This window comes from Dysidea avara, chromosome 4 (assembly GCF_963678975.1).
Source record: "Dysidea avara chromosome 4, odDysAvar1.4, whole genome shotgun sequence".
In the NCBI taxonomy this organism is placed as follows: Eukaryota; Metazoa; Porifera; class Demospongiae; order Dictyoceratida; family Dysideidae; genus Dysidea; species Dysidea avara.
The window spans coordinates 12974615-12999215 of NC_089275.1; the positions used below are offsets into that span (position 1 = coordinate 12974615).

Sequence of the window (24601 nt, forward strand, 5' to 3'; positions counted from 1 at the left end):
ATTCACCCACCGATTTTCAGCTTCTTACCACTAGCAGTTTACCCTGTAGGCATGACAACATATTGGTGTTATTTTTCGTGCATAATTGCTAATAACTCCTTCACTATTCATCATATTCCCACTAAGCTTAGTACCAAGATATGGCTGTATACCCTTCTTCTGTGCTCCAAATTGCAAGGCAATTGGATATGGTGGTTGCATCTTATGGAAGTTTTTGTAAGTGTGCGAAAAGAAGAAAAATAATAAGAAAAAAAAACCCCGAAGAAACTAAGCCAATTTTTGAAGTCGCATACGTATCTCGGGAAAGCTTGAAGCGATTTCGCTCAAATGTGGTATGGGGAGTACACTGACGTTGGCAAGCATGTCCACAGTAAAAATCGTCATATTTCGTAAAGGCAGCACAGAGCTACGGAGGTGAAAAATCGCATTTCCTTTCTTCCTGTCAATATACTCACAGGTGTTGTGAACTGGCTTCTTGGCCGCACAACACAATATTATCATGTGTCTTGATAATAATCTAATCAAACACAGCCAAGCTGTAAAAAAGGAAGTGGCTACCAAAAAACCAGGGTGAAAAAAGATGTGAAATCCAAGGTGGTGGCCAAGAAATGGCTGTGATGGTAGGTTAATGGCAAAATTTTAAGAATGACAATTTGGGTGAATTTGTGTTGCCTCCTCCAAGTTTCACTCAGATTTGGCACCAAAATTCACCTGAATTGTTGTTATTAAAAATTTTGCTACTAACAGTACCATCATAGCCATTTCTTTACCACCACCTTGAATTTCACATCTTTTTTCACCCTGGCTTTTTGGAGGCCGCACCCTTTTTTTACAGCTTGGCTATTTTTGATTAGATATCACTTCTTTTTGTAATTTCATACCTAAAGTCAGCCTATGGCTAGCTTTGGGTATTTCGTTTAACTTGCCTTTTTCTTTTCTACAGGAATGACGATTATTAAGGAGAAAATTATATTGGTTAATCGTTTAGCTATACATACACATTGGACAATATTTGTGTGGATTAATTATTAACTCAATGCGAATACTCTACAGGGAAATGTGTATGTAGCTGAAAGTTTTATAGTGAGTATCATAATGTTGCTGTACTCTTAGACTACATGGTGAACACTTTGTGCATAGTTTAACTTGCCACAGAGTGACTTGTAACATAACTAAACTCTACAGAAAGAATTGCAAGATAACTGAACTTTACACAGGGTAGTTTTATTGCAGGTGAACCCTCTACAGGGTGACATGTTTCTAGCTAAACTCTCTTAGACTACAGGATAACTTGGTTCTATCTGATCTCACTACAGGGTGAATTGCTTCTAACTGATCCTCCTACAGGGTGATATGTTTTGAATTGCAGCTGATTTTTCTACATGGTGACTTGTTTTTAGCTGAGCTCTCTACAGGGTAACTTGTTTCTAGCTGATCTCTCTATAGGGTGATTTATTTCTAGCTCTTTCTACAGGGTAACTGTTTCAAGCCAATACCTCTAAAGGGTGACTTGTTTCTAACTGATCTCTCTACGTGATGGTTTGTTTCAAGTTGATCTTTTTAAGGGTGATTTGAAATGTAGCTGATCTTTCTACAGGGTGACATGTCTCTAGTTGAATTCTCTACAGGGTAACTTGGTTCTATCTGATCTTTCTACAGGGTGAATTGTTTCTAACTGATCTTTCCACAGAGTGACATGATTCAAGCTGACCTTTCTTCAGGGTGATTGTGATTTTTCTACACAGTGACTTGTTTCTATAGCTGATCTCCCTACAGGGTAAGTAATCTCTCTACTGGGTGACTTGTTTCTGACCGATCGCTGTGCAGGATGATTTATTTCAAGCTGATTTTTCTACAGGGTGATTTGAAATGCAGCTAACCTCTCTACAGGATGACATGCATCTAGCTGAACTTTCTACAGTGTAACCTAATCTCTCTACATGGTGATTGTAAATGTAGTTGAACTCTCTACTTGGTGACTTGATCGAGCTGATCTCTCTACAGGGTGATTTATTTCTGGCTTATCTCTTAACAAGGTGATTTGATTCTACTGATCTCTCTTCATAGTGACTTGCTTATACAAAGCTGCATGAACTCTTTATACACAGTGACCTGTTTCTAGCTGATCTCCTTACTGGGTTGTTTGTTTCTACTGAATTCTCTACATGATGACTTCAAAAGTAGCTAAATCCTTGCAGGGTGACTTGTTTCTAGCTGATCTCTGATTTGATTCTAGTTGATCTTGATTTGCTTCTAGCTGATCTCTCTACAGGGAAACTTGTTTCTACTGAACTCTCTGCAGGTGACTTGTTTCTAGCTGATCTTTCTACATGGTGATTTAGCTGATCTTTTTCCAGCTGATATTTCCACAGGGTAACTTGTTTCTAGACCTACAAGATGATTTTTTTCCAGCTAATCGCTCTACAGGATGACTTACTTCTAACTGATCTCTCTACAGGATTAATATGTAGCTAATCTCTTTACTGAGTGACTTGTTTCTAGCTGAACTCTCTAATGGGTGATTTGATCAAGCTGATCTCTCTACAGGGCGATTGTTTCTAGCTGATCTCTTTTCATGGCAACTTGCTTATAGCTGCATTAACTCTGTATACACAGTGACTTGTTTCTATCCGATCTCTCTGCAGGGCAGCTTGTTTCCACGGAACTCGCTGCAGAATGACTTGAAACATAGTTGAACTTTCTGCAGGGTGACTGATTTTAGCTAATCCTTTTTCAGGGTGATTTGTTTCTAGCTGATCTTTCTTCAGAGTGATTTGTTTCTGGCTAAGGGTGACTTGAAAAGTAGCTGAACTCTTTGTAGGGTGACTTGTTTTTAGCTGATCTCTGTACAGCATGATTTGGTTCTAGATCTGCTTATAGCTGATATCTCTACTGTGTGACTTGTTTCTAGCTGATCTCTCTACAGGGCAGCTTGTTTCTACTGAACTCTCTGCAGGGTGACTTGATTCTAGTTGATCATTCTATAGGGTGGCTTGTTTCTACCTAATCTCTGTTTGTGTGTAGTTGATCTTTCCACAGGGTAACTTGTTTCTAGCTCTACAAGGTAATTTGCCTCCAGCTGATCTTTCTACAGGATGATTACGTAGCTGATCTCTCTACAAGGTAACTTGTTTCCAACTGAACTGTCTGCAGTGTGACTTGTAATATAGTTTAATTTTCTTGAGGGTGACTGGTTTCTAGCTGATCTCTTCACAGGGTAATGTGTTTTTAGCTGATTTTTCTACAGGGTGACTCTAGCTGAATACTCTACAGGGTGATTCAATGTATCAGTAGTTTAATACTTTGCAGGGTGACGTGATCTTTCTACAAGATTAATTATTGTAGTTGAGTTGTATACAGAGTGGCTTATAATTAAGTTAAATTCTCTACAGGATATAGTTAAACGCTTAAATAGACTAATTTTTATTTCTTAGCTGACTGCTTTATTAGAGTGATTGCTCTATTAGAGTATCTCGATCTCGCACTTGCTACACAGAGTTGGATTTCATGTTATAACTCTGTTGCTTTAAGTCTGATTCTTCTACACAGTTGAAAGTCCTTTCTAAACTGATTGTTCCATCTGTACACCAAGTTTCATATGGTTACTCTCAATGGTTTTTCTAGTAGGCATAGCAAGTGATCATTTTTTTTTTGTTAGCTGATCTTGATTGTGTAATTGTTACACACTGTTGGTTTTTTTTTTTTTTTTTTTTTTGCTTTATCTTTGTGGTCTTTAACTCGATTACTTTCGAACCACGGAAGGTTTGAGGTTCAATAGTTAACCTATATCTAATCAAAAACAGCTAAGCTGCAAAAAAAAGGTGCGTCCCCAAAAAGGCCATGGTGAAAAAAGATGTGAAATCCAAGGTGGCGGCCAAGAAATGGCTGTGATGGTAGGTTAATGGTAAAAATTTTAATAACGACAATTCAGGTGAATTTTGTGCCAATTGACCAAGCGGCACCGAATTCACCTGAATTGTCGTTATTAAAATTTTTACCATTAACCTACCATCACAGCCATTTCTTGGCCGCCACCTTGGATTTCACATCTTTTTTCACCATGGCCTTTTTGGGGACGCACCTTTTTTTTACAGCTTAGCTGTTTTTGATTAGATTTCACTTCTTTTTATATTTGTATATCCCAAAGTCAGCCTATGGCCGGCTTTGGGACTTTTTAAAACTATCTTTTTTTTCTTTACCACAGGAAGAAGAAAAGACGAAGCAGATGTACTTTAAATATTTTATCAGTAAATGTACAAATTATATATATATATATATATATATATATATATATATAAAATACATAATTATTACAGAACTCTCCATGGTGGTTTCTTTATAACTGAACACTCTACAAAGTGACTTCTTCTAGCTGATATTTCTACAGGGTGATTTGTTTGTAGCTGAACTCTCTACATGATGGTTTATTCGCAGCTGAACTATCTACAAGGTAACTTCTTCTAGCTGATGTCTCTACAGTGTCACTTGTTTGTAGTTGAACTCTCTACATGATGGTTTCTTTGTAGCTGAACTCTCTACAAAGTAACTTCTTCTAGCTGATGTCTCTACAGGGTCACTAGTTTGTAGCTGAACTCTCTACATGGTGGTTTCTTTGTAACTGAACTCTCTACAAGGTGACTTCTTCTATCTGATCTTTCTACAAGGTGATTTGTTATAGTTGAACTCTCTACATGATGGTTTCTTTGCAGCTGAATTCTCTACAAGGTAACTTCTTTAGCTGATCTCTGTACAGGGTGAATTGTTTGTAGCTGAGCTCTCTACAAGGTGACTTCTTTAGCTAATCTCTGTACAGGGTGATTTGTTTGTAGCTGAACTCTCTACAGGTGATTTGTTTGCAGTTGAACTCTCTACATGATGGTTTCTTTGTAGCTGAACTCTCCACAGGGTGATTTCTTCTATCTGATCTCTGTACAGGGTGAATTGTTTGTTGTTGAACTCTAACTTCTTCTAGCTGATCTCTCTATACCGGGTGATTTGTTTGTGGCTGAACTCTCTACAGGCGATTTGTTTGTAGCTGAACTCTCTACATGGTGGTTTCTTTGTAACTGAACTCTCTACAAGGTGACTTCTTCTAGCTGATCTTTCTACAGGGTGATTTTTTTGTAGCTGAACTCTCTACAAAGAACTTCTTCAAACTGATCTCTGTACAGGGTGAATTGTTTGTAGCTGAACTCTCTACAAGGACACTTCTTCTAGCTGATCTAAGGCTGCAGCACATGTTGCTGTCAGACCTTCAGTGCTGGTCACTGTAAAGTGCTAATAATAATAATAATAATAATAATAATAATAATAATAATCTCTATACAGAGTGACTTGTTTGTAGCTGAACTCTCTACATGATGGTTTGTTTGTATCTGAATTCTCTAAAAGGTAACTTCTTCTAGCTGATCTTTCTACAGGGCGATTTGTTTGTAGCTGAATTCTCCACAATATAATTTGGTTGCAGCTGAACTCTCTACATGGTGATTTCTTGTAGCTGAGCTCTCTACAAGGTGACTTCTTCTAGCTGAACTCTCTACAGAGTGATCTTTTCGTAGCTGAAACTCTCCACAGGGTGATTTGTTTGCAGCTGAACTCTCTACATGATGGATTCTTTGTAGCTGAACTCTCTACAAGGTGACTTCTTCTTGCTGAACTCTCTACAGGGTGAATTGTTTGTAGCTGATCTCTCTACATGATAGTTTCTTTGTAGCTGAACTCTCTACAAGATGACTTCTTCTAGCTGATCTTTCTACAGAGAAATTTGTTTGTAGCTGATTTCTCTACAGGATGATTTGTTTGTAGCTGAACTCTCTACATGGTGGTTTCTTTGCAGCTGAACTATCTACAAGGTAACTTTTTCTAGCTGATCTCTCTACAGGGTGAACTGTTTGCAGCCGAACTCTCTGCAGGGTGATTTAAACGCTCTACAGGGTGACTCCTTTGCAGCTGAACTCTCTACATGATGGTTTATTTGTAACTGAACTCTCTACAAGGTAACTTCTTCTAGCTGATCTTTCTACAGGGCTGTTTGTAGCTGAATTCTCTACAGGGTGATTTATTTGCAGCTGAACTCTCTATAGGGTGAATTATTCTAGCTGAACTCTCTATAGGGTGATCTTTTTGTAGCTGAACTCTCTCCAGGGTGATTTTTTCAGCTGAACTCTCTACATGATGGTTTCTGTGTAGCTGAACTGTCTACAAGGTGACTTCTTCTAGCTGATCTCTCTACAGGGTGATTTGTTTGCAGCTGAACTCTCTACATGGTGCATAGTTTCTTTGTAACTGAACTCTCTACAATGTGGCTTCTTCTAGCTGATCTCTCTACAGGGTGATTTGTTTCTAGGTGAACTCTCTACAGGGTGACTTGCTTGTAGCTGAATTGTCTATCAGATTAACTGGTTGTAGCTGAATTCCCTACAGAATAACTTGCAATGTAATATAATTCTTTAATGGAGTAAGTTATAAACGTAGCCGAATGCTCTATTAGGTTGACTGTTCTATTAGAGTATCTCGATCTCGCATTTGCAACACGTAGTTGGCTTTCGAAGTGGTTTGTAATCCCATTCTTCTGTACTACTGCAAGGACTTTCTATGATGATTATTCCAGCTACACACCGATTTTCAGCTCATTGCTCTAAGCGGTTTGCCTGGTAGGCGTGAAAATTAATATTTTTTTTATTCATAAAAATCGATTGTGTAATTGTGACACAGGTTGGGTTTTGTGTCATATCTCCATGGTCTTTATCTCAATTCCTTTCAAACCACAAAAAGGCACTCCTACGATGGTTACTCCATCTACATATAAAATTTCAACTCATTCCTCCAAGGCGTTTACCCTGTAGGCGTGACAGACCTTCGACCTTGTTTTACGCACATAATATAGGTCATAACTCCGTGTATGTTTATCGGATTCCTACCAAAGTTGGTACTGAGATCCGCCTTAATGAACCCTTCAAGTGTGCCAAATTTCAGCACTATCCGAGTACGCATTCGTGTTTTATGCAAATATTTTAATAACGACAATTCAGGTGAATTTGCATGGTGCCGCTTGGGATTGGCACAAAATTCACCTGAATTGTCATTATTAAAATTTTTACCATTAACCTACCATCACAGCCATTTCTTGGCCGCCACCTTCGATTTCACATCTTTTTTCATCATAGCCTGTCTGAGGGCTGCACTTTTTTTAACAACTTGGCTGTTTTAGATTAGATTTCACTCCTTTTTGTATTTGTATACCCCAAAGCCGGCCTGTGGCCGGCTTTAGGGCTTTTTTTTAACCTACCATTTTTTCTTTACTACAGGAAAAAGAAAAGATGAAGCAGGGTGATTTCTTTGTAGCTGACCTCTCTACAAGGTTATCCTTCTAGCTGATCTCTCTACCGGATGACTTGTTTGTAGCTGAACTCTCTACAGGGTGGTTTGTTTGTAGCTGAATTTTCTACAGGGCGATTTGTTTGCAGCTGAACTCTCTACATGGTAGTTTCTTTGTAGCTGAACTATCTACAATGTAACTTCTTCTAGCTGAACTCTCTACAGGGTGACTTTTTCTAGCTGATCTCTCTACAGGTTGACTTGTTTGTAGCTGAACCCTCTACAGGGTGATTTGTTTGTAGCTGAACTCTGTACAAGGTAACTTCTTCTAGCTGATCTTTTTACAGGGTGATTTGTTTGTAGCTGAACTCTCTACAGGGTGATTTGTTTGTAGCTGAACTCTCTACAAGGTAACTTCTTCTAGCTGATCTTTCTACAGGGTGATTTGTTTGTAGCTGAATTCTCTACAGGGTGACTTGTTTCTAGCTGATCTCTGTATAGGGTGACTTGAACTCTCTATAGGTGATTTGTTTGCAGCTGAACTCTCTTACATGGTGGTTTATTTGTAGCTGAACTCTCTGCAGGTGACTTCTTCTAGCTGATCTCTCTACAAGATGACTTGTTTCTAACTGAACTCTCTACAATGTGATCTGTTCATAGCGGAACTTTTAGCTGAACTCTTTGCATGATTGTTTCTTTGTAACTGAACTCTCTACAAGGTAACTTCTTCTAGCTGATCTCTCTACAGGACAATTTGTTTGAGCTGAACTCTCTACATGATGATTTCTTTGTAGCTGAACTCTCTATTAGGTACCATCTTCTGGCTGATCTGACTACAGGGTGACTTGTTTGTAGCTGAATTCCCTACAGAATAACTTGCAATGTAATATAATTGAGTAAATTATAAATGCAGCTGAATGCTTTATTAAGGTGACTGTTCTATTAGAGTATCTCGATCTCGCATTTGTTACACGTAGTTGCCTTTCGGATCATAACTCAGTGGTTTGTAATCCGATTCTTCTGTACTACTGCAAGGACTTTCTATGGTGATTATTCCAGCTACATACTGATTTTCAGCTCATTGCTCTAAGCGGTTTGCCTGATAGACACGAAAACTAATAGTTTTTTATTCATAAATATCGATCGCGTAATTTAGACACAGGTTGGGTTTTGTGTAATACCTCCGTGGTCTTTATCCCGATTTCTTTCAAACCACAAAAAGGCACTCCTACGATGGTTGCTCCATCTACATAGCAATTTTCAACTGATTCCTCAGAGGAGTTTACCCTGTAGGCGTGACAGACCTCCGACCTTATTTTACGCAAATAATCGGTCATACCTCCGTGAATGTTCATCGGATTCCTATCAAAGTTGGTACAGAGATCCGCCTTAATGAGCCCTTTAAGTGTGCCAAATTTCAGCCCAATCCGAGCACGCATTCGTGTTTTATGGCGGATTTTGCGAAGTGTGCGAAATGAAGTAGAAGAAAAAAACGAAGAAATAAAAACGAAATTTTGTTCGCTCGTATCGCGGAAATGGCTGGAGCGATTTTCTTCAAATTTGGTGTGTAGACTCCCCTTGCTGGTCGGCACCTTTCTAGCAAATTTGGTTCCAATCGGATAAGGGATCACAGAGCTACATAGGTGTGAAAATTGCGTTTTCTTTCTTCCTGTTAATATACTCACGGGTGGCACGCCGGCTTCTTGGGCCGCACGACACACTACCGTGTGTCTTGATACGTACCGATTTTCAGCTTCTTCCTGTTAGCGGTTTACCCTGTATGCGTGATAACATATTAGCGTTATTTTTTTGTAAATAATCATTAATAACTCCCTGACTGTTTGCACAATTCCAGCCAAATTTGGTACCAAGATGCACCTATATACCCCCCTGTGTGCCAAATTGCAAGGTGATCGGATATGGTGTTTGCATTTTATGGCAGTTTTTGTAAGTGTGTGAATAGAAGAAGAAAAATAATAACAAAGAAACAGGGTCAGTTTTTGAAGTCGCATTCTCGAGAAAGCTTGAAGAGATTTCGTTCAAATTTGGTATGTGGAGTACTGACGTTGGCTGGTGTGTCCACAGCAAAATTCATAAAGGCAGGACAGAGCTATGGAGATGCGAAAATAGTGTTTTCTTTCTACCTGTCAATATACTCATGAGTGCTGTGTGCTGGTTTCTTGGCCGCACATGAGAAAAAAAACTAAGCCAATTTTTGAACTTGTATATCTTGGAAATACTTGAAGCAATTTTGCTCCAATTTGGTATGTGAAGTACTGAAGTTGGTGGGCATGTCCACAGCAAAAATCGTCTTGTTTTGTAAAGGCAGCACAGAGCTATGAAGGTGCGAAGATCACGTTTTCTTTCTTCCATTCGATATACTCACTAGGGATCTGCAATACATATCGATACAGCAATATATCGATACAGCAAATAAGTATCACAAAACAATACTGCTCTGGAGCAAGCTTGCCCTCTGTGGAAGAGACTGATGTATGGCCTCCCTGAAAAACAGCTGTCCTTCCTGCTACGTGCTGGTTGTGACACTCTACCAACCCCTATGAACCTGGCCAGATGGAACATCATTACTGACCCTAGATGTGCTCTTTGTCAAGCTCCTCAACCCACAACAAACCATATTTTGACTGGCTGTCCTGCTGCTCTAGATCAAGGCAGGTATACCTGGAGACATGATTCAGTTTTACAGGTCCTTGTTCATAGGCTCCAACAGCATTTACCTGAAACATTCAAACTTTACGCTGACCTTCCTGGTTATCTAGCTAGTTCCAGCCCCCCTAGTACCATCCCAACCAATCTTTCCTCCACCCTCAGCAGGCCTGACTTGGTATTGGTTTCTAATGATTCCATTTGTTTGTTCGAATTGACAGTACCAACTAATACCCAGCAACATCTTCTTGCTGCTAGAGCTAGAAAGGAAGATCGATATAGCTCCTTGCAATATGACCTCCAGCTTTCTGGGTTAACTGTCAATCTTGTTCCAATTGAAATTGGTTGTTTAGGCCACTTTTTGCCAGAAACAATTGCTCAAATGGCTACTGCTTGTGAAGTGCCAAAGAAAACCATAAGATCCTTGTTTGAGCAGGCAGCTCGCATTGCTGTGTCCTGTTCTTACAGAATTTTTAATTCTAGAGCCTCCCCGGGCTGGGATCTTTTAGACCACCTTAGGTAAACTTTAAGTATTACATATATGTAGATATAGTTTTTTTTTTTTTTTTGTGTATTGTAATTTAATTTACCTTTAGTTAATGTAAGTCTTGCCAGGGCTCCTGTACTGATCCATCAGCACATGGTACCCCTGTGTCTAGGCCCCTGTATGCTTGTAATGTATATTTTGTCTTAATCATTAAGACGTTTATTCCCTACTTAGAAAATATCGATATATCGAAGCTTTCTAGTAGAAACAGTCAGTGATTGCTCTATTACTGTAACAGCAGCGGCGGAGGAAGTAGTTGATATGAGGGGGGGCTCCGCTGAGCTGACCCAGACTTATTTCTATAGTTTGGTAAGGTGAGACCAAAAAAAAAAAAAAAAAAGGTCGCAACCAACTGACAAGATCTTTTCCACCTCACCAGCTACCATTTCTAGCTGATAAACTACATAAAAATCGCTACATAGCTCGCTACACACTGAATACTTTATTAGAGTGACTGCTCTATTAGAGTATCTCGATCTTTATCAAGAAAGATAATTTCGGTGTGATATCATTCTGAGGGGGGCTAAGCCCCCCCTCAGCAGACCGAGGGGGGGCTTTAGCCCCCTAGCCCCCCCCCCCCTTCCGCCGCCTATGTGTAACAGTGATCTGGATACTCAAATATAAAACCTCTCTATTTACCTGTGCTTTAAAATGCAATGTTACAAGAAGCCATACAAATGCAGGTGTATTAGTGCTGCTGTTAACACCTGTTATGGCTAAAGTATTCTTACCAGGGCCTTATAAATGGTTACACTTCAAGTGTAAAGAACTGCAGCACTAAGCATTAAACAATCTGTTGATACTAGCCATCTTGACAACTCATCAAAATGCGGAGTAATCCGGACAAGCCTTTGTGGGAGCATGCATTACAATGTTTGTGGTAGCTAATTGTCTAGGTGGTGTAATAGAGGCAGGTATCCAGGTAGAGATGTGCTTTCATACTAAACACACTAGCTATTTGTCAAATCACTCTCTGAATAACTGAACTAAGAAATTTGTTACCACAGTGAATGTAGAATCTGTGTTGGCTCTTCAAGGTACACAGATAATTAAATTGGATATTGTTACAATTATTGTTAATATGCCAGTCATAACTAGCCATGACCACTTCATTCTAGTATCGTACTACAGTATCATATCGAACAGTTTATTGATGGTGATACATGATACACAAAATGCACTGTATCGCAGAACACTAAGGTGTTGCGTGATGGCTTCTTGGCTGCATGACACACTACAGTGTGTCTTGATCTGAAGATCGAATCTTGAGGTACTTCTAGTGAAAAACCTGTAGTAAAGATAATATAGATGTACAACATGTAAGCATATGTCTACAACTTTTTAGAGCTGTTAAAAGACCACCCATGTGCTGCAGTCAATATATAATTTTTTAATTGGATATCAATGTATAGCACCGAAAGCATCAATCTTTTCCAGCAAATCCAAAAATGGTCCTTATTAGACAGGTTGACTTTAAATTACAAATCTAACCACCATAAACATATCATGTGAATTTTGTACCATCTCTTCAGAAAGGCCTTCTTTATTAATTGCATATATCTGGCTGCATAGGTTAGTACCACAGAACTCCTCAAAAGGGATACCTTGACAAATGAGCTAAAAAGGGGGCTAGTTGTGGCCAATAAGCTAGATTTTTAGCTAGTTGTAAATGGTGATTGAGCTAGTTGTAAAACAGACAAGAATAGCCAGCTTATCTGTGGTACAACTGGCTATTCTTGTCTGTTATACAACTAGCTCAATCACCATTTACAACTAGCTAAAAATCTAGCTTATTGGCCACAACTAGCCCCCTTTTTAGCTCCTGTGTCAAGGCATCCCTTTTGAGGAGTTCTGTGGTACGTATCTATGCAGCTACATATATGCAACTTAAATAGGGCTACTACAGTGAAATTCGACTTAATAAAGAAGGAATTTCTGAAACGATGGTACAAAATTCATATGATATGTTTATGGTGGTCAGATCTGTAATTTAAAGCGAACCTGTCTAATAAGGATCATTTTTGGATTTGCTAGAAAAAGTTGATGCTTTTGTTGCTATACATTAATATCCAAGAATTATAATATTAACTGCAGTACATGGGTGGTTTTTCAATACAGGTGGTCAGAAATACAGGTTGCACTGTACCTATACACCTTCACTCTGTAAGACGAACTTGTTGTGAGTGGTTATTGGAGGTGTATATTTCCATGCAGCAACAATAGGCTACAAAATTCCGCTGCATACCACAACATAATTCATTATATGTGACCGGATCTGCGAAAACCCGACATAATGGCGCAAGCCTAAATTTTCAGTATAAGCCATTGATTTGCAATGGGTAAAATATTTGTGTAATCGAAAAAAATTCATAAAGTTTTTAAATGCTTTGTTCTTTGTGAAGGAAGGGTCTTGTGATAAAAACCTGGATATCATATTTTTCGCCTACTCAAGAGGAGTTCAAATATCTTTGTTTCGTTGCAGTATACTAAATGATACGTAAGTTATGGGCGTTTGTTTACGTCACGTCAAAACTATCGTACACGATTGATTTTTCTTCACTGATTTCGTCTTTGTATGCAGTGAAGAATGGCAATAGAAGAAAAAACGTACCCAGTAATGGACTCCCCTATTCATGATGAATACAATGGTGCAAGTTGCAACTCTGTACTGCATTGTATTTGTAAGTTACAGCCATTTTTGTAAGCACATGTAATTTATTTTCCCAATACTTGCTGTACAAATTAATCTTTCTGTTGTTGCTGCTTTGTAGGGCTGTAACTCCAAAAGTTGTTGCCATATGAAGCTGAAACTTGGCCAGAGCATACACGTGGCTAAGTAAATTATAAATATTCAATAATAATGAATTTGAAAAATGCGCCATTATGTCGGGTTTTCGCAGATCCGGTCACATATCTCTTGAGCCCATTGTGGTCCCACCACAAAAATTTATCACACATAGACCATTACACAACCATTATTCACATAAAAATTCAAAGAATTTCATGCAGCGTTTTTTTTAAATATAAAGGATTAAAGTTTTTACAATAAAGTGCTTTTAAGTCATGATATTCCATAAGTTAGGGATGACCGAAAAGGTTGATCAAGTCTTCCAACAGTGAAAATTGTGTATAAAAATATTTACAGAGTGTGAAATTACAGTTGATTTTGTAACTTTAAATATACCAAATTTTTCATGAAATATTCAAAATATTTGTGGTCGTAAATCAGAAACTATGGGTATATGGAGGTAAAAATTTGCATGACCACATTACTACAAACACAACAAGTTTTGGCAAAATCCAAGAGATGACCCTAAATTCCTTGTTGATTTGACATATCTATTACAACATAACTATGTGTAGCCATCCCTACTTTGGAATTGAATGTATGGTAGTTACATGTGCCAGTGCAGGAATTTTCCTAAATAACTAACTATGTTGTAATAGCTACCATCATTCACATATCTTATTTCCGTTTTTTAAATTAAACATTTTTAATTGTACTAGTGTCCTGACCTTTGTTAGACATTTTACTCTGTCTAAGATTATCTGCTGCAGTGTTTAATCCAATATTGTTTAATGCTGTAACTAGTTGACTCCAACTGGCATCAGTTTTCATCTCAAGCCATGCCTTGAACATTTTACTACAACGAGCATTATCACTTTGATGATCAGATTGTATCACATCCAGTACAGCAGTGTTACTATCCAGTAACTCCACTCCAAGTTCATACCATCTGGTAGCTACCCCTGCAGCTTCACGTCTCATTACATTGTTTAAATCTTTTAAATTAAGTTGGCTGTGAACTGTAATTGACATGAACACCATACATGTTTATATAGCAACACAACATACTGTACCATGACAATACTAGATAATTATATCTAATCCAAAACAGCCAAGTTGTAAACAAAGGAGTACAGCCCCCAAAAAGGCTATGGTGAAAAAAGATGTGAAATCCAAGGTGGCGGCCGAGAAATGGCTGTGATGGTAGGTTAATGGTAAAAAATATTAATAACGACAATTCAGGTGAATTTGGTGCTGCTTGGTCTTGGCACAAAATTCACCTGAATTGTCGTTATTAAAATTTTTACCATTAACCTACCATCACAGCCATTTCTTGGCCACCACCTTGGATTTCACATCGTTTTTCACCATAGCCTTTTTGAGGGCTGCACTCCTTTGTTTATGGCTTGGCTGTTTTGGATTAGATTTCACTTTTTTTTTGCATTTTTATACCCCTAGGCCAACTTTGGGGCTTTTTAACCTATCTTTTTTTTTCCTTTACCACAGGAAGAAGAAAAAGATTAAGCAGATTTTATAAATACTTTGACTAATTCTGATTGTATCAGTAAATGCACAAATTATATATATCATACATATATTTATTACATGTCAATTAATCCCTACAGATAACTTTTTTTTGCAGCTGATCTCTCTACTGGGTGACTTGAAATGTAGCTGAACTCTCTACAGGGTGATTTGCTTGTACATAGATGAACTCTTTACAGGATTCTCTCTACAGGGTGACTTGACTCTAGCTGAACTCTCTGCAGGGTTATTTGTATGTAATTGAACTCTCTACAGGGTGATTTGTTTGCAACTGAACTCTCTACAAGGTAACTTCTTCTAGCTGATCTGACTACAGGGTGAGTTGTTTCTAACTGATCTCTCTACAGGGCGATTTATTTGTAGCTGAATTCTCTACAGGATGATTTGTTTGCAGCTGAACTCTCTACATGGTGGTTTCTTTGTAGCTGAACTCTTTACAATTTGATTTGTTTGCAGCTGAAATCTGTACACGGTGGTTATTTTGTAGCCAAACTCTCTACAAGGTGACTTCTAGCTGATCTCTGTACAGGATGACTTGTTTTCAGCTGAACTCTCTACAGGGTGATTTGTTTGCAGCTGAACTCTCTACATGATGGTTTTTTTGTAGCTGAACTCTCTGCAAGGTAACTTCTTCTAGCTGATGCAAGGTAACTTCTTCTAGCTGATGTCTACTGGGTGACTTGTTTCTAGCTGATCTCTCTCCAGGGTGATTGTTTGTAGCTAAACTCTCTACCGGATGATTTGTGTGCAGCTGAACTCTTTACATGGTGGTTTCTTTGTAGCTGAACTCTCTACAAGGTGACTTCTTCTAGGTGAACTCTTTACAGGGTGATCTTTTCATAGCTGAACTCTCTACAGGGTGATTTGTTTGCAGCAAACGCTCTACATGATGGTCTCTTGTAGCTGAACCCTCTAACTTCTTCTAGCTGATCTCTCTACAGGGTAATTTGTTTGCAGCTGAACACTTTACATGATGGTTTCTTTGTAGCTGAACTCTCTACAAGGTAACTTCTTCCAGCTGATCTCTCTACAGGGTGACTCGTTTCTAGCTGAATTGTCTATAAGATTAACTGTAACTGAACTCCCTACAGAATAACCTGCGATGTAAAATAATTCTTTAATTGAGTAAGTTATAAACATAACCAAATGCTTTATTAGGGTGACTGTTCTATTAGAGTATCTTGATCTCACATTTGCTACATGTAGTTGACTTTCAAATCATAACTCAGTGGTTTGTACTCCGATTCTTCTGTACCACTGCAAGGAATTTCTATGATGATTATTCCAGGTATACACCGATTTTCAGCTCATTGCTCTAAACGGTTTGCCTAGTAGGCGTAAAATCTAATAGTTTTTTTATTCATAAAAATCGATTGCATAATTGTGACACAGGTTGGGTTTTGTGTCATATCTCCAGGGTTTTTATCTCGATTCTTTTCAAACTACAAAAAGGCACTCCTGCGATGGTTACTCCATCTACATAGAAATTTCAGCTCATTCCTTCAAGGGGTTTACCCTGTGGGTGTGACAGACCTTTGACTTTATTTTACACAAATAATTGATCATAACAACGTGAATATTCATCTGTCTTGATGCTTATATACAAAACTTATAAGTATGTACATAGAAAGTATACAGAGTACAAGGAATATAATTAGTGTTTACTCATACTTGTTTGTTTATATTTTGTTACATACAGTAATTGCCTGGTACTGCATCAGAGAAAAAGAATAGCACTATAAACGATCATAAAACCTTACTTGTGACTGTATTTTACCAAATCACACATCAGGAAAAATCTAAATAACACAACCAGTGGATAGCTAAACTGGTTTTCACCCTCAGCATTACTTAAAACTCATGATTTTCTCAGGGTTGGAGGAAGGAAAACTTAGTTGGTTAGGTCAATGTAATTGTTGAAAGTGCTGTTAATACACATGGTGTTGCCTGAAAGAGGAGTTGCTGCACAGTGTGTGAAGCACGTTTGAAGCATGACGATTGTAGTGGGGGTCTGACAGTATGAAACATTAGACACATTAGATATGAAATTTTAGTGATACTTCACTGCTATAGTTGGCTATATGTATATGCTCAAATCATCTAGCCTTGTTGTTCTTCTGACTTTATGATATAGGTAGGTACTTATGTATATGACATACAGTGGGGTACAGCATTAAACTTACTATATGACAATATAAGGGGTCTGGGGATACAACTTCCAGAAGCTACAGGAATTTTGCTTGAAATGCCTTACAATTGATGCTAAAAGCAAGCAAAACTATCTATGATTTGCAGGATTTTCCAAACATTTTAAAAACCTTACAGGAAGCCTGGCACCCTGCATATTCATAAACTGCACATGTAGATATGATCATTCATAGATAGCCGTGACTGCATGGAAGTAATATAGTTTGAGCTGATCCAGCTATATACATATAATTGATAGACCAGGTTTATTAGAAAGTTGCAATGTAGTTGATGGAATTAGTGATCATGAAGTAGTACGTGTCACCTCATCCATAACAGCAGACCTGCCACCACCTACCAGAAGAGCTATCTATCTCTGGTCCCATACAGATTTTAATCTTATTAGGCAAACTGCTCAGTCACTTTGTCAACAATTTGTCAGTACACATTCAATGTCAACATCAGTTGATATTCTCTGGAATGATTTTATGTCCATCTGTAATACTTGCATGGACCTGGTTCCGACAAAACTGTCTTCAATTAAGCATCACCAGCCTTGGATTAACAGCCACATCAAGCATCTAACCCATAAAAAGCAACGTGTCTACAATCATTCCTGTGCCACTAATACAGAATATGACTGGGCTAAATATAAGGATATTAAAAGACAGTGTCAGTATGAATGCCGCAAATGCTTTAACCAGTATGTAGCCAATCTCATCGATCCTAACAGTAATGCTGTCACCAAACATTTATGGTCATATATTAAAAGCAAAAAACTAGATCACACAGGAGTTAGTAAGCTGAAACATCAGGGATCTACCTATACTGTCTCACAGGAAGGCAGATTTGCTTGCAGACTACTTTTTATCTGTTATGAAGATACATCTCATATCCCAGACCTAAGTGGGGAAACATTATCTAGTATACCACAGATTGTAGTGCACTCAGATGGTGTAGCTCAGTTATTATCTAACATCAAAGTGAACAAAGCACCTGGACCTGATAACCTTCAAGCACGTTTCCTACAAGAAGTTGCATATGAGATTGCACCAACCCTTACCATTATCTTTCAAGCATCATTAGACCAAGGTGTTTTATCAAGCATCTGGAAAACAGCAGCAGTTGTCCCAATTTTTAAAAAAGGTGCCAGATCCGATCCAGGCAATTATAGGCCAGTATCCCTAACTTGTATTTGCTATAAAATCTTAGAACATATTGTATATTCCAGCATTACCAAACACTTACAGTACCATGAAGTTTTATGTGATGGGCAACATGGATTTCGACAGAAACGAAGCTGTGAATCACAACTGATCACCACCATTAATGATTTTGCCAAGTGTCTTAATGAGAAGGGTCAATGTGATGTCCTCCTGTTAGATTTCTGTAAGGCCTTTGACAAGGTACCTCATGCATACCTCTTCCAAAAACTTCACCATTATGGAATTCATGGAGCAGTACTACTTTGGCTTAAATCTTTCTTAACCGATAGATCACAATATGTCACACTAGATAACGAAAAGATCCATCCAACCCCAGTCTCATCAGGAGTTTCTCAAGGCACAGTGCTAGCCCCACTGCTCTTTCTATTGTATATAAATGATTTACCTACTCGAGTACGCTCTAAAGTAAAGTTGTATGCCGATGATGTATTACTCTACTCCTACATTAAATCTGAATCTGATTGTCATGCATTACAAGAAGACCTAGATGCTCTTGCACACGGGCACGTATTTGGCAGATGGAGTTTAACCCCAGCAAATGTGAATTCTTGAGAATTACCAATAAGAAAAACCCCATTGTCTTTAATTACTGCATTGAAGCTGTACATATTTCCCAAGTTGCTCATACCAAATACCTTGGCGTAACAATTTCAAGCAACCTATCATGGAATGATCATGTCCAAAGGATTAACAACAAGGCCAAACAAGTAAACAACTTTTTGTATCGTAACTTAAGCGAATGTCCTACTCACATTAAATGTAATTGTTTCAAGATTATGGTTCGTCCAATCATTGAATATGCTGGGATCCCCACACCTTGTTGAATATAAACAAGCTAGAATCAATCCAGAGAACTGCTGCTAGATTTTGCTTTAATGACTTCTCAAGATATTCAAGTGTTACTAACATGTTGTCTTCTCTTAATTTACCATTGTTACAGGCAAGAAGAACCCAAGCTAAATTAAGTACTTTTTACAAAATAATTAATGGATATTTGATTGTGCCTACAGATGATCTTATCCCTAAACTTTCAAGTTTAAGGAGTGGCTACTATCACCAACCAATGACTCTAATTGATGCATACAAATTTACCTTTTTCCCATCAACCATCAAATTATGGAACCAACTCCCTGCTGATGTAATTAATTCCTCTACCCCTAATGAGTCTTGTAATAACTTTAGTAACTTTTATGATCACACCTGTGCGTTATAATCTTTTGATTGCTGCACAGTAATAAATATAATATAATAATTGGTCCGGACCTTCCGGACCGTCTCCTCCAGCCTTGTAGATATGTATTTTCTGGGTGGTGTGGTGAGCTCAATTGGCAATTCCTGGCCTTGTTAAGGTAGTGGGTGGTTGGCAAAATGTTTTCTGTGTTTTGGGTTTGTTGCATATCAGCCACTACACAACCCTGTATTCTCATCTCTGGACAGTAGTGATCTGCTTTTTGAAGTCCATCTCTTACCCACTCCACCCCACCACTCCCCATCATCAACCTCATAGTCTCATCTAGCCCCTACCTTATTTCGGTGAAAGAAGTGATGTAAAAGGTGATAAATTGATGCATCTCTCTTGTGTAAATTTCATATTCATGCTCAGTATCCTTGGAAAATTAATACTTGCTTTGAATCCTTTAAAACTAAACTTTCAATGTGACATTGGATCACTTCACAATCCAGTCACAATTCATTTAGCATCTGAATGTACAACCAAACCTTCAATAATTGAAAACAGAAGTGGAAATATGTATTTACACTTTGTTTTCAGCTTATGAATGTTCAAACTACTACTCAGTGTTACAAATAATGAAGAACAGCACGAGAAGCATTCGTGAAATCAGTCCAGTCACACTATGGAAAATACAGTTATTTCTGATACAGCCATGACACACTACCGCAAATTGACACTTGTGTTGTCTGTGAAAAGGAAAGGGACACAAAGGAGAAAAAAGGTAAGTCCCTGACAGGGTTTTTGATAATTACTTAGACTCGGAGCCAAACTGACCCAACCCAGACATCTGTACTGCTCCACCAGTAGTATAACACTGGGTTAACTGCAGTAGTTCAAGTTTGAAGTGTAGTAGCCACAAAGCTAAACTGGTGCTGAGCAAAACAGAGCAGAAGCCATAAGGTATGTGGGTAATTTTTTGTGCACACTGGGCCAGTGGAGTGCCATATTGCCTTATCAAATATCCTGGTCCCTTAAGTATGCTAAAAGGCAGCTGTCAGGCTTAAGTAATGTCTAACACTGACAAAATCAAGCCGTAGCTTAAGCTGTTATTGAGCTATCCTTGTTTGAAGACATTAGTAAGTTAGTCAACAGTGGCGAATACAGGGGGGTTGCAATGGTTTCAGCTGAAACCCTCTCTGATTATAGCTATGATTCATGTGGGTGATAACATCACCAATAGTTATACATCAAGACACACGGTAGTGTGTCGTGCGGCCCAAGAAGCCGGCGCGTAACACCCGTGAGTATATTGACAGGAAGAAAGAAATGCCATATCCGATTGCCTTGAAATTTTGCAAGCAGAAGGGGGGTATAAAGGCGCATCTCGGTACCAACATTGGCTGGAATACGATACACAGGCAAAGAGTTATGAGCGATTATTCACGAAAAATAACACCAATATGTTGTCACGCCTACAGGGTAAACTGCGTATGGGAAGAAGCTGAAAATCAGTGGGTGAATAGGTTAACTATTGAACCTCAAACCTTTTGTGCTTTGAAAGAAATCGAGCTAAAAACCAGGAAGATACAATGAAAAAACCAACAGTGTGTAACAATTACACAATCAAAAGCCTATACAGTAACTCTGAAGTGTTTAGTTTGAAAAGGAAAAAGAATCATCTTTGGAAAGGTACCTCTCGACTCGTTCTCTCATAGACCTTGCAAACTTTAAATATGTAAATAATCAGCTTAGAAGCTTGACTCGTAACCTTAGAAAAGACTACAAAAAGAATCTGGCTCAAGGTGTCAGATCTAGGCCTAAAGCATTCTGGCAGTATGTTAACTCAAGGACAAAAGTACGCCCAGGTGTTACCGAGTTGGTCTCCTCTGATGGTTCTGCAATACATTCCGATACTGAAATGGCTACTCACTTTAATGAATATTTTTCTAGTGTATTTACCTGCGAGGACACCGCAAGTATTCCAACAGTTGATTCAACTAGTTCCCCTCTCCTTGACGACTCCATTGAAATCACTCCTGCAACTGTTTTCAGCAAGCTAATAGCTCTATAAAGTAATAAATCCTCTGGACCAGACGGATGGCCTATAACTATTATCAAATCTGTAAGTGAATTTATTTCTGTACCATTATCTATCCTGTTTAATAAATCGCTAAATAGTGGCACTTTACCTTCAGATTGGAAGTGTGCCAATGTAACACCTATTCACAAAAAAGGTGCACGGAATCTGGCCTGCAATTATAGACCAGTCAGCCTCACTTCTATTTACAGCAAGTTAATGGAATCCATTGTCAAAGATCATATGTGACCGGATTTGCGAAAAGGTACCTTTTCCACACATTTGACATACCAGCAAACAAAATCATGTAACACTTGACCCCTTATACTGATTAACTTGCTCTTAGTATCAAAACGTAGCCAGATACTGTAGCTACATGCATGAAATTTTCAAGCAATTATATGCCATGATCAAAAACTTATGAAGCCTTAAAGTTCAAAAAATGGGTCAAATTTTGTGTGTGAAAAAGGTACCTTTTCGCAAATCCGGTCACATATACTGAACCACCTATCCACAAACAACTTACTGTCTCCCTATCAATTTGGCTTTATACCAGGAAGATCGTGTTCCACTCAATTGCTTCTGATGCTGGATTATTTAACTCATCATCTTGATGAGGGCTATTCTATTGACGTAATCTACTTAGATTTCCAAAAAGCCTTTGATACTGTTCCACACCGACGTTTATTGCAAAAGTTAACATCGTTTGGTATTCATGGAAATGTGCTAAAATGGATTGAAAGCTTTTTATCTAACAGAGTGCAACAAGTTGTACTTAATGGCCATAAATCTTCCACCATTCCAGTTACTAGTGGTGTCCCCCAGGGTTCTGTGCTGGGTCCCCTACTATTCACGATGTTTGTAAATGAGATACCATCAATTGTATCAAGTCCGCTGCTATTGTTTGCTGATGATACAAAAATCTTTCGAGTCATTAGAAATAGAGAAGACTATACTGCGTTACAGAGTGACTTAGACTTACTTCAAAGATGGTCACAACAGTGGCTTTTGAATTTTAATATTTCCAAGTGCAAACACCTTCACTTCGGCCCAGCCCACCACTATGGTCCTTACTGTCTCAACGGAATATTTATTGACATCAATGCAACGCACAGCGACCTCGGTATTGTTGTTGACGATCAGCTCAAATTCCACCATCACACCACCCAAGCTACTACCAAAGCTAACCGAGTACTTGGTTTGATTAAGAAATCATTTGAATACCTTGACTCTACCATGCTAACTCGTTTGTTCAATACATTAGTTCGACCTATCTTGGAATACAATAATCCTATTTGGGGGCCTCATTACATTCTAGACAACAGAAAGGTAGAGAAGATACAACGAAGGGCTACTCGTCTCATCCCACAACTTCAAGACAAATCTTACTCAGAGAGGTTGACACAACTAGATTTGCCATCTTTTCATTATAGACGATTGAGAGGTGATCTAATATTTCTTTTCAAAATTCTTAACAATTATTTCACCACCGATTTTACTGATATATATACGTACTCAAGATCTATTACCAGGGAGCATCAATTCAAATTGTTTAAGGAACGCTCAAGACTATTGTGTAGATCTAATTACTTTATCAATAGAATCACCAACAATTGGAATAGTTTGCCTAATTATGTTGTAAATAGTTCTTCGATTAACACTTTTAAATCATTATTAGATAGTCATTTAATTGATTCAAGATTTATTTTTGTATAAGTCATTTAATTGATTCAAGAGTTATTTTTGTATAATTACTGCATTGATCGGGTATGCAGGCTGTGCCTTTACTCATATTTAATCATAATCATAATCATAATTGAGATTAGCTAATAAAAAAACCACTGCTTGCCACGCCTACCAGATAAACCGCTTGGGGTAATGCTTTGAAAATCGTTGTACAGATTGAGTAATCATCTTAGAAAGGCTCATCAATGGTGTAGAAGAATCAGACTTAAAGCCACGGAGTTATAACACAAAATCCAACTTGGTGCAGCAAGTGCGAGATCGAGATACTCTAATAGAGCAGCCACCCTGAAGAGAATTCAAGAGATCAGCTAGAAACAAGAAACCTGTATAGAGATCAGCTACACACAAGTCACCCTGTAGAGAGATCAGCTAGAAGAAGTTACCTTGTAGGGAGTTCATGCAACTATGGAAAGAGATAGCTCAGCTAGAAGAAATCACCTTGTAGAGTTCAGCTACAAAGAAACCACCATGTAGAGAGTTCAGCTACAAACAAATCGCCCTGTAGAGAGATCAATAGAAGAAGTTACCTTGCAGAGAGTTCAGCTACAAAGAAACCATCATGTAGAGAGTTCAGCTACAAACAAATCTCCCTGTAGAGAGATCAGCTAGAAGAAGTTACCTTGTAGAGAGTTCAGCTTCAAACAAATCACCCTGTAGAGACATCAGCTAGAAGAAGTCACCTTGTAGAGAGTTCAGTTACAAAGAAACCACCATGTAGAGAGCTCAGCTACAAACTAGTGATCTTGTAGAGACATTAGCTAGAAGAAGTTACCTTGTAGAGAGTTCAGCTACAAAGAAACCATTCTGTAAAGAGCTCAGCTGCAAAAATAATCACCTGTACAGAATTCAGCTACAAACAAATCACCCTGTAGAAAGATCAGCTAGAAGAAGTTACCTTGTAGAGAGTTCAGTTACAAAGAAACCACCATGTAGAGAATTCAGCTACAAACTAGTGACCCTGTAGAGAGATCAGCTAGAAGAAGTTACCTTGTAGAGAGTTCATCTATAAACAAATCACCCTGTAGAAAGATCAGCTAGAAGAAGTCACCTTGTAGAAAGTTCAGTTACAAAGAAACCACCATGCAGAGAGTTCAGCTACAAATTAGTGACCTTGTAGAGACATCAGCTAGAAAAGTTACCTTGTAGAGAGTTCAGCTACAAAGAAACCATTTTGTAAAGAGCTCAGCTGCAAACAAATCACCTGTACAGAATTCAGCTACGAACAAATCACCCTGTAGAAAGATCAGTTAGAAGAAGTTACCTTGTAGAGAGTTCAGCTACAAAGAAACCATTCTGTAAAAAGCTCAGCTGCAAACAAATCACCTGT

General features: G+C 38.3%; 2 protein-coding genes across 2 annotated transcripts in view; one reads left to right on the forward strand and one right to left on the reverse strand.

The window, feature by feature from the left end:
* LOC136253064 (long-chain-fatty-acid--CoA ligase ACSBG2-like) overlaps nt 1-24601 on the forward strand; it is a 205277-nt gene that overhangs the window by 148368 nt on the left and 32308 nt on the right. The gene's annotated exons all lie outside the window — the stretch shown is intronic.
* The window catches only part of LOC136253057 (uncharacterized), a 126767-nt gene that overhangs the window by 82763 nt on the left and 19403 nt on the right, over nt 1-24601 (reverse strand). The window contains exon 3 of the mRNA XM_066045647.1: nt 14048-14338. Coding sequence (XP_065901719.1) covers nt 14048-14338 — 291 coding nt within the window. The remainder of the gene's footprint in view (nt 1-14047; nt 14339-24601) is intronic.